The sequence below is a fragment of the Oncorhynchus clarkii genome, chromosome 21 (genome assembly GCF_045791955.1).
Source record: "Oncorhynchus clarkii lewisi isolate Uvic-CL-2024 chromosome 21, UVic_Ocla_1.0, whole genome shotgun sequence".
Lineage (NCBI taxonomy): Eukaryota > Metazoa > Chordata > Actinopteri > Salmoniformes > Salmonidae > Oncorhynchus > Oncorhynchus clarkii.
In genome coordinates this window covers 23,748,933-23,767,248 of record NC_092167.1, presented here as the reverse complement: position 1 = coordinate 23,767,248, position 18,316 = coordinate 23,748,933, and the positions used below count along the sequence as shown (strand labels likewise).

Below are 18,316 nucleotides of genomic sequence, written 5' to 3'. Positions count from 1 at the left end.
GCATCATTGCATTGGAGGTCAATCAACTCCATTTGGAGGTTTGGTGGTGAGCTTTCCACGTCAACAGCAAATGGGTTACCGAGCAGTTCCAACCTGCTTTTTTGTGCTTCAAAGTCAGCAAATCGGCGTCGAAAGTCAGCGGCAAGCATACCTATTTTATCAGCCAACTGTGTGCTCGGGAACGCACTGGTAGAGAGCTTCTCTTTCATGGTCTGGCAGCTGGGAAAGTGGCTCAAATTTTCTTTCCGCATCTGCGTCTCCCACAGAGTCAGTTTGGTTTTAAATGCCTTCACTGTACTGTACATATCAGAGATGACACGATCCCGACCCTGCAGCTGCAAGTTTATTGCATTCAGATGACTCGTAATGTCACACAGAAAAGCCATTTCACACAGAAACATTTCGTCTCGGAGTTGTGTTGTGTCTTTCCCTTTGCTGTCCAAGAACAGACAAATCTCCTCACGAAGCTCGAAACATCTTTGAAGCACCTTTCCCTGGCTTAGCCATCGCACCTCTGTGTGATAAGGCAAATCACCATGCTCCGTTTCTAACTCCGTCAGAAATGCCTTGAACTGGCGGTGATTCAAACCTTTGGCTCTGATAAAGTTAACTGTGCGCGTGATGATGCTCATTACATGCTCCATTTTCAAGGCTTTACCGCACAACGCTTCCTGGTGTATGATACAATGATAAGCTGTCAGCTCACCTGTCGCGTTTTCCTCTTGCATCTTTTCCCGTATCTTCGCCACCAGTCCGCTCCTGTGTCCACACATCGCAGGTGCTCCGTCGGTTGTCAAACCCACGAGTTTTTCCCAAGGCAGCTCCATCTCATTTACACATCTTGACACCTCTTCATACAAATCATGCCCCGTAGTTGTGCCATGCATAGGACGTAAAGCCAAAAACTCCTCTGTCACGCTTAGGTTGGAGTCCACTCCGCGGATGAAAATTGACAACTGGGCAATGTCAGAAATGTCGGTGCTCTCATCCACAGCCAAGGAATATGCAATAAAATCTTTTCCCTTTTTCACAAGCTGCTCTTTTAGATTGATGGACAACTGGTCTACTCTCTCGGCAATGGTGTTTCTGCTCAGACTCACATTTAAAAAGAGTTGCCTTTTTTCTGGGCAAACTTCGTCACAAACTTTAATCATGCAGTTTTTGATGAAATCCCCCTCCGTAAATGGCCGGGCTGATTTAGCGATCTCTTCTGCCAAAATAAAACTGGCCTTGACAGCAGCCTGGCCTTGTGATTTGGCTTTTTTGAACAGAGCCTGTCGAGATTTGAGGCCTCGTTTTAATTCCTCTGCCTTTTGTAGCCTTTGTTCCATGTCCATATTCTTGTTTTTGTCCGCGTGTTTCGTTTCATAATGTCGTCTCAGATTATACTCTTTCAGTACCGCCACACTTTCTCCACACAGAAGACACACAGGTTTTCCAGCTACCTTCGTGAACATATACTCCGACTCCCACCTTGTTTGAAACCCCCGGTTCTCAGTATCCACCTTCCGTTTTGCCATTTTTGATGGGTATCTGAAAGTTAATTTTACTGTGATGCTGACGACTGCTGTGCCAATAAATATTGAAATGAAGCAGCCTACTGCTCGGTGCGTCACCTTTGCATTGTGGGAAATGTAGTATTGGTGCGTGTAAAAGATCTGCGGGCTGCCGGCTTGCTGCGGGCCGGTTCTAATAATAAATCAAGATCATCCCAGGGGCCGTAAAAAACCTTCTTGCGGGCCGGATGTGGCCCGCGGGCCTTGACTCTGACATATGTGATCTAGATCTACTGTCTTTATTATATTATATTACAACAGACCAGCTATATCTACTGTCTCCATTTCACTTTGGCCATTGTTGTGGTCCTGCCCTCTCCTCAACAGCCTCAAATAAGCTATTTCATGTGGGTTGGGGTGGGGCGGCAGACACGCATCTCGCATTTCATGACATTAAATGTTTATATACTGCTTCTAAAATAAATAAAAAATCACAAATAATATTTTATATTATTAATTTCAAACAAGGGCATTAGCATGATAAGAACTTACCAGTCCAAACCTCTCCTGTTAAAAAATATTCCTCCACAATCGCTAAATGAAGCGTCCTACAACAATCTCTGTCTCACCTTCCCAATCAATTTATTCTAAAGTTGTGTGTACATCTGTATATCTGAACTTAGATTTAACTTTCCCTGACTTAGTCACCATAATGATTGATAGATAAACAGCTGAATCTGCGCATTCACCAAACAAAGCAGTGCGTAATATGCGTAGCTTCTTCCAGGAATGAATATTCAATAGCGCATGACTCTCTTTAAGCTGGAGCTTACTACATGGGTTGGTCTTGCAACACATAAACATGGCGTATTGCCGTTTAGCCCAGCTCATTGGCTATCTACCCAGCTAGATTTCTAGACAATCAGTGGTCATTGGGTTAAAAGACAGTCAATCAATGAAACAACGGGCAAATCATTGGTGCACAATGATGTCATTACTTGTTGTCTTCAAATCGGTTTCTTTCAGTCAATATGTCCCGCGAAATGGCCCATCAGGTTTGATTGTGTTACAAACAAACCAGTTGATTGCAGTGAAACCAAACACGTCACGTCACGTTCTGTGTGGGTGATTTACCTGGAATGTGTCGTCGAAAATGGAATGAGACGGAATCCACTACACAAGCGGTTCACAAAATGTTTTGTGTTAAGTTTTTAAAGCCTATTTTATCAAACAAAAGATCATTCATTGTGTAACGATGAGCATTGGAAGTGCAAACAGACGAAGATCGTCAAAGGTAAATTATTTATTTTAATGCAGTTTGTGATTGTTACCCCTGTGCTGGTTAATTTATTTTTATTTTTAAGGGGCTCTATGCTCAGATAATCAAATCGCATCGTTTTTTAAATCTGACAACGCAGTTGGATTAGCAAGATTCTAGGCTTTCGATACATGTGAGACACTTGTATTTTCATGAATGTTTAATATGACTATTTATGTAGCAATCACCGTATGTTGTGGAATTTCAGCCAGCTAGCAGGTTCCGTGCGCAGAGAGGTTAACTCCCTTGCCAAGTTAAATAAAGGTTAAATAAATAAATAAATGTAGTAACCAAAGAAGTGTCAACCTGTCTGGTACAAGCTAGCGTCCCACCTCGACAACAGCCAGTGAAATTGCAGGGCGCCAAATTCAAAACAACAGAAATGCCATAATTCAAATTCCTCAAACATACAAGTATTATACACCATTTTAAAGATAAACTTCTTGTAAATCCAGCCACAGTGTCCGATTTCAAATAGGCTTTACGGCGAAAGCACACCAAACGATTATGTTAGGTCAGCACCTAGTCACAGAAAACCATACAGCCATTTTCCAGCCAGGGAGAGGGCTCACAAAAGTCAGAAATAGCGATTAAATTAATCACTAACATTTGATCTTCATCAGATGGCACTCAAAGGACTTCATGTTACACAATAAATGTGTGTTTTGTTCGATGAAGTTCATCTTTATGTCCAAAGACCTCATTTGAAATTGGTGCGTTATGTTCAGAAATGCATTGTCTCAAAACAAACATCTGGTGAAAGTGCAGAGAACCACATCAAATTACAGAAATACTCATAATAAACATTGATAAAAGATACAAGTGTTAAACATACAATTAAAGATAAACTTCTCCTTAATGCAACCGCTGTGTCAGATTTCAAAAAGGCTTTACGGCGAAAGCACACCAAACAATTATGTTAGGTCAGCGCCTAACCATAGAAAACCATACAGCCATTTTCCAACCAAGGAGAGGTGTCACAAAAGTCAGAAATAGCGTTAAAGTTAAAGTTAATCACTTACCTCTTCATCTGGTGGCACTCCCAGGTCTCCATGTTAGACAATAAATGTTTGTTTTGTTCGATAATGTCCCTCTTTATGACCAAAAACCTCCTTTTTGTTTGCGCGTTTAGTCCAGTAATTCAAATGCACAAGGCGCGGGCACAAGTCCAGACACATTATTATTATTTTTTTTAAGTACAATAAAAGTTAGCAGAAACATGTCAAACGATGTTTAAAATCAGTTCTCAGGTTGTTTTTGTCATAAATAATCTAATATTTAAACTGGACAAAAGCTTTGTCAATAGAAAAGGTAAACAAAGGCGGCTCCCGATCATGCGCTTGGCTCATGTCTGGAATTTTCCACTGTCCACTCATTGAAGGTGTATCTCCCTCAATTTTTCAGAGTAAAAGCCTGAAACAATGCCAAAAGACTGGCCACAAGTAGAGGAAGCCGCAGAGATCATGAACTGGGTCCTAAGTCTTTGTATGGTGGATAGGCTTTCAATGGAAAAACAGCCTTTCAAAATAATAGTACTTCCTGGTTGGATTTTCCTCAGGTTTTCGCCTGCCATATCAGTTCTGTTATGCTCACAGACATTATTTTAACAGTTTTGGTAACTTTAGAGTGTTTTATATCCAAATCCACTAATTATATGCATATCCTAGCTTATGGGCCTGAGTAGCAGGCAGTTTAATTTGGGCACGCTTTTCATCCGGAGGTGAAAATACCTCCCCCTTCCCAAGAGAGGTTAAACAAATCAAAATATATTTAATATTTTAGATTCTTCAAAGTAGCCTCCCTTTGCCTTGATGACAACTTTGCACACTCTTGGCATTCTCTCAACCAGCTTCATGAGGTAGTCACCTGGAATGCATTTCAATTAACAGGTGTGACTTCTTAAAAGTTAATTTGTGGAATTTCTTTCCTTAATGCATTTGAGCCAATCAGTTGTGTTGTGACAAGGTAGGGGGGGGGTGTACAGAAGATGACCCTATTTGGTAAAATAAAAAGTCCCTATGGCAAGAACAGCTCAAATAAGCAAAGAGAAATGACAGTCCATTACTTGAAGACAAGAAGGTCAGTCCATGTGGAAAATTTCAAGAACTTTGAAAGTTTCTTCAAGTGCAGTTTCAAAAATCATCAAGCACCATGATGAAACTGGCTCTCATGAGGACCGCCACAGGAATGGGAGACCTATGCTGCAGAGGACAAGTTCATTAGAGTTATCAGCCTCAGAAATTGCAGCCCAAATAAATGCTTCAGAGTTCAAGTAACAGACACATCAACTGTTCCGAGGAGACTGTGAATCAGGCCTTCGTGGTCGAATTGGTCTGGAGTCCAAATTGGAGATTTTTGGTTCCAACTGCCGTGTCTCTCACACTACCGTGTGAGACGTGATCTGGGTGAAAGGATGATCTCTGAATGTGTATTTCCCATGTGAAGCATTTAGGAGGTGTTATGGTGTGGGGGTGCTTTCCTGGTGACACTGTCAGTTATTTATTTAAACCACTTAACCAGCATGGCTACCACAGCATTTTGCAGCGATATGCCATCCCATCTGGTTTGCACTTAGTGGGACTGTCCTTTTATTTTTCAATGACCCAACACATTTCCAGGCTGTTTAAAGGCTATTTGACCAAGAAGGAGCGTGATGGAGTGCCTCATCAGATGACCTGGCCTCCACAATCACCCGACTTCAACCCAATTGAGATGGTTTGGGATGAGTTGGACCACAGAGTGAAGGAAAAGCAGCCAGCAAGTACTCAGCATATGTGGGAACTCCTTCAAGACTGTTGGAAAATAATTCCAGTTGAAGCATGTCTAGAGAATGCCAAGAGTGTGCAAAGCTGTCATCAAGGCAAAGTGTGGCTATTTGAAGAATCTCAAATATAAAATATTTTTTGATTTAATACTTTTTTAGGTACTACATGATTCCATAGTTTTGATTTCTTCACTATTATTGTACAATGTAGAAAATAGCAAAAATAAAATACTAACCCTTGAATGAGTAGGTGTTCTAAAACCTTTGACGGGTAGTGTACTTAAGTATCAAAAGTATAAATTATTTCACTTTCCTTATATGAAGCAAACCAGACGGCATCATTTTCTTGTTTTTTTTGTTGTTATTTACCGATAGCCAGGGGCACACTCCAACTCATTTACAAAAAAGCATTTGTGTTTAGTGAGACTGCCAGATCAGAGGCAGTAGGGATGACAAGGGATGTTCTCTTGATAAGTGTGTGAATTGTACAATTTTCCTGTCCTGCTAATCATTCAACATGAAACAAGTACTTTTGGGTGTCAGGAGTAAAAAGTAGTGGTGCAAAGTACATTTTAGTTGTTTGGGTTATCTGTACTTTACTGTTTATATTTTGGACAACTTTTACTTCACTACATTCCTAAAGCAAATAATGTACTTTTTACTCCATATATTTTGTGTTCAACACAAGTTTTCAGAATCAAATACAATTTTGCAAAACATAATAAGAAGAATAAGAAGTTGCAAGGGTGATTACATTATTATTATTTTTTGAATTTTACCCCTTTTTCTCCCCAATTTTGTGGTATCCAATTGTTGTAGTAGCTACTATCTTGTCTCATTGCTACAACTCCCGTACGGGCTCAGGAGAGACGAAGGCTGAATGTCATGCGTCCTCCGATACACAACCCAACCAGCCGTACTGCTTCTTAACACAGCGCGCATCCAACCCGGAAGCCAGCCGCACCAATGTGTCGGAGGCTACACCGTGCACCTGGCAACCTTGGCTAGCGCGCACTGCGACAGGAGTCGCTGGTGCGCGATGAGACAAGGAGATCCCTACCGACCAATCCCTCCCTAACCCGGACGACGCTAGGCCAATTGTGCGTCGCCCCACGGACCTCCCGGTCGCGGCCGGTTACGCCAGAGCCTGGGCGCGAACCCAGGGACTCTAATGGCACAGCTGGCGCTGCAGTGCAGCGCCCTTAACCACTGCGCCACCCTGGAGGCCCCAAAAGCCACATATTCTGAGTCAAACAAAAGTCTTGTTTATTTAAACTCCTCTCTATTCATTAATGGAATCGATTAATCAAACTCCTCTCTACTTGCAGGACCGCGCCAGGCAGGCCCTGGCTACAAACGAGCTGTCCTCGGCCCTGGCCAAGCTGTCGGTGCTCAGTCAGAAGATGGTAGAACAGGCTGCCCGGGAGAAGACCGAGAAGATCATCAACGCCGAGCTGCAGAAGGCAGCCGCAAACCCTGACCTGCAGGTAAGAGATTACTGCTGCCATATGCTACTAAGAGCCATCCATGTATAGAGTTTGTAGGCGCTAACATGGCGTCCAGTGTAAAAGTTGGCCGTTATCTCTCTATATGGCTCTCGTGGCCAGTCATTCCTCTAAAGAAGATGCTCAGGGATAAGGTAAGTAAGATGAACAGACTGAAGTGTTTTTTTTCCAGGTCATCTCCTTCTCTTCCTTATTTGTTCAGTGCATTCGAGAGTGAAAAACAGAGATTGGTTCCAAGGTAGTGTTATTACTACTGATGAGAAGTAACAGAATGACTGTGATGTCTGTTCTCCATAGGGTCACATCCAGACGTTCCAGCAGGCAGGGTTCAGCAGGGCAGCGTCGCCACGCCAGTCTGTCGACTACGATGACGAGGAGACGGACTCTGACGAGGACATCAGGGAAACATATGGCTACGACATGAAGGTACTGTGGTGTGGCTTGTTAACTCGAAATTACACCACGACAAGGTTCCAGTTTAACAGCGTTTACTAAACCATATTAGCACACTACATGGTCGCCATTTCACTCAGGCCAGGTTCATCAACCCCGTGACTCCTGCGCAGGCGCACTAATAACAGAGTGATAGCCCGTAATAACAGAAATATAGGGATACTTCAAACATGAACTTAACATGGCCAATGGAGAGTTTTCTCAAGTATTCAAGTTTTAAATATCGAAAATACCTGTTGAATCAATTAAAATAAAACCAAATACTACTGTATAGCTGCTGATAACAAAGCCAGTAAAACATTGCTATTCAATATATCTCATGCAAAGACACAGCACTTAGCAAATCCTGCTTTTCTAGCATTGTCCTCACCTGCCCCACTTTCTCGCTGTCACTCGAGCTCTCTGCCTCTCGTGTGTGTGTGTGTGTGTGTGTGTGTGTGTGTGTGTGTGTGTGTGTGTGTGTGTGTGTGTGTGTGTGTCAGGACCCAGGTGAAGTGAAGCCGTACCTGTTTTGTGATGAGGAGATCCCTGTCAAGTCAGAGGAAGTAGTCAGTCACATGTGGCCCACCACCCCCTCTTTCTGCGCTGAACACGCCTACTCCTCTGCATCCAAGTCCTGCCCTCAGAGTAAGACATGGCATTATAATCTATGGCTACGCAAACTCTCTCTCCCTGTTATACTTAAAAATAGTAATTTATAAATGTGTCATTAATTTTATGTTCTGGAGTATTGTTTCCTTGTGTGTATTGTCTTTGGGACCTTATTTAGAAATGAGAATTTCAAGTTACTTACATTAAACTATACATGTAGATATTGAGTAAATGTGTGTTTTCATTGGTTGATTGATGAATCATTCTCCCCCTCTAACCTCCAGACCAGAGTACCCCCAGGAAGCAGCCCAGGAAGACGCCCCTGGTGCCTCGCTCCCTGGAGCCCCCTGTGCTGGAGCTGTCCCCCCCGGCCAAGACCCAGTTAGAGGAGCTGATGCTGGTGGGGGACCTGCTGGAGGTGTCCCTGGACGAGACCCAGCACATCTGGAGGATCCTGGAGGCCACACACCCTCCCTCTGAGGAGAGGTTCCTACAGGTCATGGAGGTAGGAGAGAGGCATTGGTTTATACACTTATTTTTATACTGAACAAAAATATAAATGCAACATGTAAAGTGACAGGTGTGGCATACCAAGAAGCTGATTTAAAAAGCATGATCATTACACAGGTGCACCTAGTGCTGGGCACAATTAAAGGCCAGTATAATGTGCAGTTTTGTCACACAACACAATGCCACAGATGTCTCAAGTTTTGAGGGAGCGTGCAATTGGCATGATGTCTGCAGGACTGTCCACCAGAGCTGTGCCAGAGAATTTAATGTTAATTTCTTTACCACAACCGCACAACCAAAGAATTTCTGCACAAACTGTCAGAAGCCGTCTCAGGGAAGCTCATCTGCATGCTTGTCATCCTCACAAGGGTCTTGACTTGACTGCAGTTTGGCGTCGTAACCAACTTCAATGGTCAAATGCTCACCTTCGAATGCCACTGGCATGCTGGAGAAGTGTGCTTTTCGCTGATGAATCCCGGTTTCAACTGTACCAGGCAGATGACAATATGGTTTCGTGTGGGTGAGCGGTTAGCTGATGTCAATATTGTGAACAGAGTGCCCCATAGTGGCGATGGGGTTATGGTATGGGCAGGCATAAGCTACGGACAATGAACACAATTGCATTTTATCAATGGCAATTTGAATGCACAGAGAGACTGACGAGATCCTTAGGCCCATTGTTGTACAATTAATCCACCACCATCATCTCATGTTTCAGCATGATAATGCACGGCCCCATGTTGCAAGGATCTGTCCACATCCTAGGAGCTGAAAACGTCCCAGATCTTCCATGGCCTGCATACTCACCTGACATGTCTCCCATTGAGCATGTTTGGAATGCTCTGGATTGACGATTGCGTGTTCCAGTTCCCGCCAATATCCAGCGACTTTGCACAGCCATTGAAGATGAGTGGGACAACATTCCACAGGCCACAATCAACAGCCTGATCAACACTATGTGAAGGAGATGTCACGCTGCAAGCATGAGGCAAATGGTGGTCACACCAGATACTGACTGGTTTTCTGAATCACAACTCTATGCATATGTGTATTCCCATTCATGTGAAATCCGTAGATTTAAGGCCTAATTTATTTATTTCAATTGACTGATTTCCTTATATGAATTAACTGAAATGTTTGCATGTAGCATTTTATATTTTTGTTCATTGCATGTTATTTTATTTGGACATGGCCAAGAGGGCAGCTCCAATAAAGAATATGCAGTCACTGGCTGAAAACACATGTATGATCTGAACTGAACATGGGTGATACGAAGGCTGGTTTCCTGCATCCTTATTAAGTCTACTTAATGGACATAAAAGCACTTTCAGTAGGGATTATTAATTGAGCAATTGTGTCCATCCCTCTTTACTGTCTTCCCTTCCCAGCATGAGGATTCTCAGTTTGAGAAGATCAAGATGAAGATCAAGATGAAGGACTCTGAGAAGAAGAGGAAGAGGAAGCTGGAGAGGGCGGAGCACCAGCTTCTCATGGCAGCTGTCTCCGGGGTCGGAGACATGATGCGGTCCCCCAAGTCCTCAAAGGATCCGAAACTGAGCCTCTTAGACCCGCTGGGGAAACCCAAGAAGAAGAAGAAGCTGAAGCTGAATCCGGATAAGAACCGTGAACTGAAACAGCTGGCGAAGCGCCTGGCTAAAGAGGATAAGGAGAGGAAGAGGAAGGATAAAGCTGTGGTCAAGTCTGAGGCTGTCAGGGAGGGGCTGGAGAAGAGGAAAGAGAAGAAGATCCTGGATATACCGTCGAAATATGACTGGTCTGGAGCTGAGGACTCCAATGATGAGAACGCTGTCTGTGCGTCCAAGAACTGTGTGAGACCCTGCAAGGACAAGGTGAGAGCGACACGAGAAGCATGTACACAGTTAGTGTGTGTGTATTTAGTCCAAAATCAACCCTCTCTCCAGTATACACTACTTGATGCACATTTCAAAATTATTGGAGGGGTGTAAGGAATATGGTCAGAACACCTTTGTGGGGCTATTATTGTGTCTATGGGTACAACCTCAGCCAAGGGATTGACTTCTGCCCTGGTATTCCAGACTGACTGATTGAGACCATTAATTTGCCAGCAGAGGGCAGTGCATCTTCTGTAGTTGTCATCAGACCTTGAATAAAAAAAAGCATTTTTATTGCATGACATGTATTTGATCACCTACCAACCAGTAAGAATTACGTCTCTAACAGACCTGTTAGTTTTTCTTTAAGAAGCCCTCCTGTTCTCCACTCATTACCTGTAGTAACTGCACCTGTTTGAACTCGTTACCTGTGTATGGACATCGGGGATAAAATTGTAGACCTGCATAAGGCTGGGATGGGCTACAGGACAATAGGCAAGCAGCTTGGTGAGAAGGCAACAACTGTTGGCGCAATTATTAGAAAATGGAAGAAGTTCAAGATGACGGTCAATCATCCTCGGTCTGAGGCTCCATGCAAGATCTCACCTCGTGGAGCATCAATGATCATGAGGAAGGTGAGTGATCAGCCCAGAACTACATGGCAGGACCTGGTCAATGACCTGAAGAGAGCTGGGACCACAATCTCAAAGAAAACTATTAGTAACACACTACGCCGTCATGGATTAAAATCCTGCAGCGCACGCAAGGTCCCCCTGCTCAAGCCAGCGCATGTCCGGTCCGTCTGAAGTTTGCCAATGACCATCTGGATGATCCAGAGGAGGAATGGGAGAAGGTTGTGTGGTCTGATGAGACAAAAATATAGCTTTTTGGTCTAAACTCTACTTGCCGTGTTCGGAGGAAGAAGGATGAGTACAATCCCAAGATCACCATCCCAACCGTGAAGCATGGAGGTGGAAACATCATTCTTTGAGGATGCTTTTCTGCAAAGGGAACATGACGACTGCACCGTATTGAGGGGTGCAACAACCTCCTTCCCTCAGTAAGAGCATTGAAGATGGGTCGTGGCTGGGTCTTCCAGCATGACAACGACCCGAAACACACAGTCAGGGCAACTAAGGAGTGGCTCCGTAAGAAGCATCTCAAGGTCCTGGAGTGGCCTAGCCAGTCTCTAGACCTGAACCCAATAGAAAATCTTTGGAGGGAGCTGAAAGTCCGTATTGCCCAGCGACAGCCCCGAAACCTGAAGGATCTGGAGAAGGTCTCTATGGAGGAGTGGGCCAAAATCCCTGCTGCAGTGTGTGCAAACCTGGTCAAGAACTACAGGAAACGTATGATCTCTGTAATTGCAAACAAAGGTTTCTGTACCAAATATTAAGTTCTGCTTTTCTGATGTATCAAATACTTATGTCATGCAATAAAATGCAAATTTACTTAAAAATCATACAATGTGATTTTCTGGATTTTCATTTTAGATTCCGTCTCTCACAGTTGAAGTGTACCTATGATACAAATTACAGACCTCTGCATGCTTTGTAAGTAGGAAAACCTGCAAAATCGGCAGTGTATCAAATACTTGTTCTCCCCACTGTATGTGCTGTTGGACGTGACTGTAAATTAGACTCTAAGTCAATGAGTAGCCTAACCACCCTCCCAGTTCTTCCCAGCCATGTGCTCTCAGAGCACAACAGAGGCATGGGGATATCCTCCATCTTAACATTGGATTAGGCTTAAATGCACCATAATAAAATGCAACATAAATATCATGCTTATTAAACATCAAGTACGTAATGGTATATTCCTTTTAAAAACACTATCTACAAATATGACTCTTGTGAATCTGAAGGACCTTTTCTGAGCACTAGCTGATGATATTATATCCTTATTTAAGCAGAAGGCGTGATCGCCTGTATGTTTACGTCTCTCTTCCTTCTGTCAGGTGGACTGGGTTCAGTGCGACGGCGGCTGTGACGAGTGGTTCCACCAGGTGTGTGTGGGTGTGACCTGCGAGATGGCCGAGAACGAGGACTACATCTGCATCGACTGCACCTGCAAGTCGTCTATCTTGAGTCGGGGTGTAGTTGGAAGTTTGGGCAGAAGCATGGGCATAGGAGGAGGAGGGGTGACTGCAGTGGTGAAGTTGGAGCGTGTTTGTGAGGAGCCGGTGGTGCTGGAAGCACCAGTCTACAGCGGGCTGAGCCAGATCATTATGCCCCCCTCCCAGACCCAAATGATGCCCCCCTCTACCTCCCTCCCCCAGCAACAGCAGCAGCCGGATACTCGGGAGAGCAGCTAGCGCAGACCCAGGACAGAAACGCACATGCACAGCCACCACACACAAACCCATTCACCCGGTAAGCTCGCATCAGACCATTTGAGTCTGGAAGAGCTTGACTTGTTCTGACTGACATATTTCCCTCTTGACTTAATGGTAGAGGAGCTTAAATTAAGGGGTATCCTCAAGACTAGATGATGATACTCCCATGAGAATAATAGTCTCATTTCTTTGTAGTATCAGCTCCTTTGAGGAGGAGAGAGATGTATTTTCTGCATCACAGATAAACTCCAGATTAACTATTTTCCTGTTCTCCCTCTCCTCTTCTCTCTCCTCTCATGGGAACCAATTGTTGATGAGGATTTGTTTCTCTCGAATTCAGAACTGTTAGAGAAGGCCTTATAATCCAGAGAACACTGTGTGCACAGAGCGGTTTTTACTGCACGACTTGGAATGACCATGGGCCGTTTTGTCTTGAGTTTTTTCTTGAGTTTTAGGTCTGTAACGTCCTCTACCCCCGTCTGAAAATTATTTGGTGCCAATCTGCCTCAGTTCTACTACAGTCAGAAACTTCAGTACAGTCATTATGAATCTGTGGAGGTGTACATAGGTTTCCCAAATGGCACCCTATTCTATATGTAGTGCACTACATGGGATCTGGTAAAATGTAGTGCACTATAAAGGGAATAAGGTGCCATTTGGGATGGGGTGTTACACCTCCACATATTCTTGATAACTGTACTGAGTCGGCAGGTAGCCTAACTTTTTAAGTGTTGGGCCAGTAACCAAAAAGTCTCTGGTTCGAAACCCGCGGGCTGACTAGGTGAAAAATGTATCGATATTAAGGTACTTAACCCTAATTGCTCCTGTATGTCGATCTGGATAAGAGCGTCTGATAAATGACAAAAATGTAAATGTGAAAATTTGGGATGCACATTCAATATCCTCTCCTCTCTGCCTTTCTCCAAACAATAAATAACAGCTCCATGTAGGATTAGGAACAATGGTTGTATGTAGTGATACGTATTTATAATGTGTAAATAGGTTTTAAGCAATAAAGTGATTGAATGTGGCTGTTTTTGTTTTCTCACCTTTAATAAACAATTCCTAGTGAAATGAGTAAGGAGCAGAATTTTTGGTTTTATTTTCAATACCATTTTATACAATTTCCTGTTTGAGATGATTTGATATGTCATTTAATGTCAATAGCAATGTCTGGCATCAGATGTCTAAACTCCCAACTACCTCAGATAGATAGATAGATTTGAGTTTGGGGTGAGTCACCAGGAGGCCTGACTGTTTTAGGAGCCGTGGGTTTTGAATGTAGGATCTATGAATTCGGGCCTGTCTGTCAACTTCTGGTGGTCATTAAACCATTAAGGTTACCCTGAACCTGATTGTGTAAAGCTCTGCCTGTTTTTGAGTACATTAAGTTCTTCAGATGGCAGTTTGCGAGAGCCACAACCTTTTTTTTTTAGGAGTCATTAGGCAAAAGATAATATGGTGCAGTATCAATGTACCTGGCATGTACTTACTTACAAATCTAGAACCTGTTTTGCAAACGTGGCATGACATGGAGTGGAATAATAACTCAAACGGACGGGTACCCAGGCTACTGACATGTTACTTTACATTTTAAATAAATACATGTGTATATGGATAACGTATTTGGATCACTACATGTAGCTACTTGTCTTGAAAATAGCCAAACTGTTTTTTTATTGCTTGAAATAGTTAAAGCAGCCCTCTCAAATGGGAAGAACAGCAGCATGTTGAAGAACCTGGTCCCTGTCCCTCAGCTCCAGTCAGAGGAGAAGATGCAGGAGAGGGGCCAATGCAGAACAAACTAGAGTTCATCCCGTCTGTGATGGGATCCATCATCGGCCTGGGTAACATGTGGCACTTTCCTTACCTCTGCTACAAGAAAGAAGGAGGTGAGTTCTAAGGATGGGACCAGAGTAGGTCACAGACATTTTAATTGTCTCTGCTTCTAAAATAAGAGTTAATTTAGCAGTGAGAAGTTCCGGCTAGTTCAGTGACAGAACATGAATAAAAAATGTAATAAAAGGTTACTTTGAGGCAGAAGTATCACAATAAATTTAAGTGACAAACTTAAAGTAGACAGCCAATCTACATGCAAAAACAGGTAAATCTTTAAAATACATTGAATCCATTACTGAATGTGTACATACGTACTGTTCCATTTTTTATATTTTAGAAAATGGTTACTTTAACGGAACTTCAATGTTCTGCTCTGAATTTGTGTATAGTAGAAAAGGGCTGCTGTCAAATACCTATATCGACATAACCTGAAAGGCCGCTCAGCAAGGAAGAAGCCACTGCTCCAAAACAGCCAGACTACAGTTTGCAACTGCACATGGGGACAAAGATTGTACTTTCTGAAGAATTGTCCTCTGGTCTGTTGAAACAAAAATAGAACTGTTTGGCCATAATGACCATCATTATGTTTGGAGGAAAAAGGGGGACGCTTGCAAGTGTTGTAGTTATTGTTACTTATAGAGACAGATATGACACTATTGAGCAAAGATAGGTGTACATTAGACCACAAACAGAAAGCGGACAGGAAACCAAAGATTAAACAGACATAAGTGTAATGGCCGAAGCCATACGTGCTTTACTGTGCATAAGGGCTTAGGGCAAAGAGGAGGAGGTGACACTTAAATACATTATCTATGGAAAGAGCAGGACACCATTATAAAGATTAGATAGAGAGGAACAAACATAAGTGCTTAGGGTAATGGCCATAAGTGCTTAGGGTAAAGGACATAAGTGCTTAGGGTAAGATAGACCTATATTAATTTTAGGACACGAGAGGGTCCTGCCACCATTGTAATCTAATCAAGAGCGGATACAGGCGTTATTAGGCATGAACAAGCTGGAAGCCTGGACTGAAAGATAATGGTGGCCGATGACCTGAGGGAAGTAACTCCATGAACATATGGAATGGACTGTGTGTGTATAAATACAGAGCCAGTGCTCTGGGAAGGTGTGTGTTCCACGGACCATCTAGGCTTCTGATATGTTTGTATTAAAAGCCTATATTGAATTCACAAGTTCTTGTAAGTGTTGTATTTTGAAACAATCCTCCACGACACAAGCTGAAGAACACCATCCCAACCGTGAAGCACGGGGGTGGCAGCATCATGTTGTGGGGGTGCTTTGCTGCAGGAGAGACTTGTGTACTTCACAAAACAGATGGCATCATGAGGTAGGAAAATTATGTGGATATATTGAAGCAACATCTCAAGACATCAGTCAGGAAGTTAAAGCTTGTTCGCAAATGGGTTTTCCAAATGGACAATGACCCCAAGCATTCTTCCAAATTTGTGGAAAAATGGCTTAAGGACAACAAAGTCAAGGTATTTGGAGTGGCCATCACAAAGCCCTGCCCTCAGTCCTATAGAAAATGTGTGGGCAGAACTGTGTGTGTGAGCAAGGAGGCCTACAAACCTGATTCATTTACACCAGCTCTGTCAGGAGGAATGAACCAAAATTCACCGACTTATTGTGGAAGGCTACCTGAAACGTGTGTGAAACGTGTGTGTGTGAGCAAGGAGGCCTACAAACCTGATTCATTTACACCAGCTCTGTCAGGAGGAATGAACCAAAATTCACCGACTTATTGTGGAAGGCTACCTGAAACGTTTGACCCAAGTTACACAATTTAAAGGTAATGCTACCAAATGCACTCAATTAGTATGTAAACTTCTGACCCACTTGGAATGTGATGAAAGAAATTAAAGCTGAAAAATAATTGTCTCTACTATTATTCAGACATTTCACATTCTTAAAATAAAGTGATGATCCTAACTGACCTAAAACAGGGAATTTTTTCCTACAGCTGCAACATCGAGAGCATCCTGGTTGCATCACTGACTGGTGCGGCAATTGCTAGGCAATTGCTCGGCCTCTGACCGCAAGGCACTACAGAGGGTAGTGCTACGACCCAGTACATCACTGGGGCTAAGCTGCCTGCCATCCAGGACCTCTACACCAGGCGGTCTCAGAGGAAGGCCCTAAAAATTGTCAAAGACTCCAGCCACCCCAGTCATAGACTGTTCTCTCTACTACCGCATGCCAAGCGGTACCGGAGTGCCAAGTCTAGGACGAAAAGGGTTCTGAACAGTTTATACCCCCAAGCCATAAGACTCCTGAACAGGTAATCAAATGGCTACCCGGACTATTTGCATTGTGTGCCCCCCCAACCCCTCTTTTTACGCTGCTCCTAGTCTGTTTATCATATATGCATAGTCACTTTAACTTTACATACTACCTCAATTGGGCCGACCAACCAGTGCTCCCGCACATTGGCTAACCAGGGCTATCTGCATTGTGTCCAACCCACCACCCGGGAACACCCTCTTTTACGCTACTGCTACTCTCTGTTCATCATATATGCACAGTCATTTTAACCATATGTACATACTACTCAATCAGCCTGACTAACCAGTGTCTGTATGTAGCCTCGCTACTTATATAGCCTGTCTTTTTACTGTTGTTTTATTTCTTTACCTACCTATTGTTCACCTAATACCTTTTTTGCACTATTGGTTAGAGCCTGTAAGTAAGCACTTCACTGTTGTATTCGGCGCACGTGACAAATACACTTTGATTTGAAATAGTATAAGACTACTAGCTAGAAGAGTAGTAAATGCCAGCATGTTGCCCATAGAACGGTTTAGACCTTCTGCCTTCTGTTGGTGCCCCTCCAAATAATGCAATAAACGCAGAAGGTTCTATAGGTCTCTCCAGTATCTTAGAAAACGTATTAAAAAAATGGATATCCAGAAATGTGTCAATTTCGGGCATGTACAAAACGTGTAATAAAGTAGCAGAAGCCTGCTTACATCGGTCACAAGTGATATTTCTGGTCTGATCTTGGATAATTTTGCCTTTGACTAATGCAGCTCATGAACTATTTTAAATTGAATTACAGCGTGTCTTAGACACATAGATGAAAAAGGTATTCTCTGAAGCATACACTGCCAAGTTAAGTCTGAAAGTTGTTCACCTAAATCCTCTTCCCATTGGTTGTTAAGAGAGTTCAAAGAATCCAGATTGTGAGAGTTTAATAACGTGTAGATCATGCTCATGACACAGTAGCCTGCTGCAGATGTGCCCCACTGATTGTGCCGACAGAGATGGTCCCCTCGCTTCGCATTAGGAAACTGTGCAGTATTTTGTTTTTTTATGTATTATTTCTTACATTGTTACCCCAGGAAATCTTAAGTCTTATTACATACAGCCGGGAGGAACTATTGGATATAAGAGCAATGTTAACATACCAGGAATACGACTTTCCCAAAGCTGATCCTCTGTTTGGACCAACACCCAGGGCAATGGAGCGGATCCCAGTAGGCGACCCAAAACAACGGCACCTTAGAAGACGGCAGACTGAGCGGTCTTCTGGTCAGACTCCGTAGACGGACACATCGCTCACTGCTCCCAAGTATACTACTCGCCAATGTCCAGTCTCTTGGCAACAAGGTAGATAAAATTCGATCAAGGGTTG

The 18,316-nt window shown here is 43.2% G+C and overlaps 1 protein-coding gene and 1 pseudogene across 4 annotated transcripts in view; both read left to right on the top strand.

The window, feature by feature from the left end:
• LOC139378777 (lysine-specific demethylase 5A-like) overlaps positions 1-13,855 on the top strand; it is a 78,696-nt gene extending 64,841 nt beyond the window's left edge. For all 4 annotated transcript variants that reach the window (XM_071121271.1, XM_071121272.1, XM_071121270.1 and 1 more), the window contains exons 24-29: positions 6,907-7,065; positions 7,381-7,509; positions 8,019-8,163; positions 8,412-8,632; positions 10,026-10,487; positions 12,448-13,855. In XM_071121271.1, the coding sequence (XP_070977372.1) occupies positions 6,907-7,065; positions 7,381-7,509; positions 8,019-8,163; positions 8,412-8,632; positions 10,026-10,487; positions 12,448-12,804 (1,473 nt within the window). In that variant the 3' untranslated portion in view covers positions 12,805-13,855. The remainder of the gene's footprint in view (positions 1-6,906; positions 7,066-7,380; positions 7,510-8,018; positions 8,164-8,411; positions 8,633-10,025; positions 10,488-12,447) is intronic.
• A 762-nt stretch (positions 13,856-14,617) lies between these two features.
• The window catches only part of LOC139379171 (ubiquitin carboxyl-terminal hydrolase 15-like), a 54,287-nt pseudogene continuing 50,588 nt past the window's right edge, over positions 14,618-18,316 (top strand).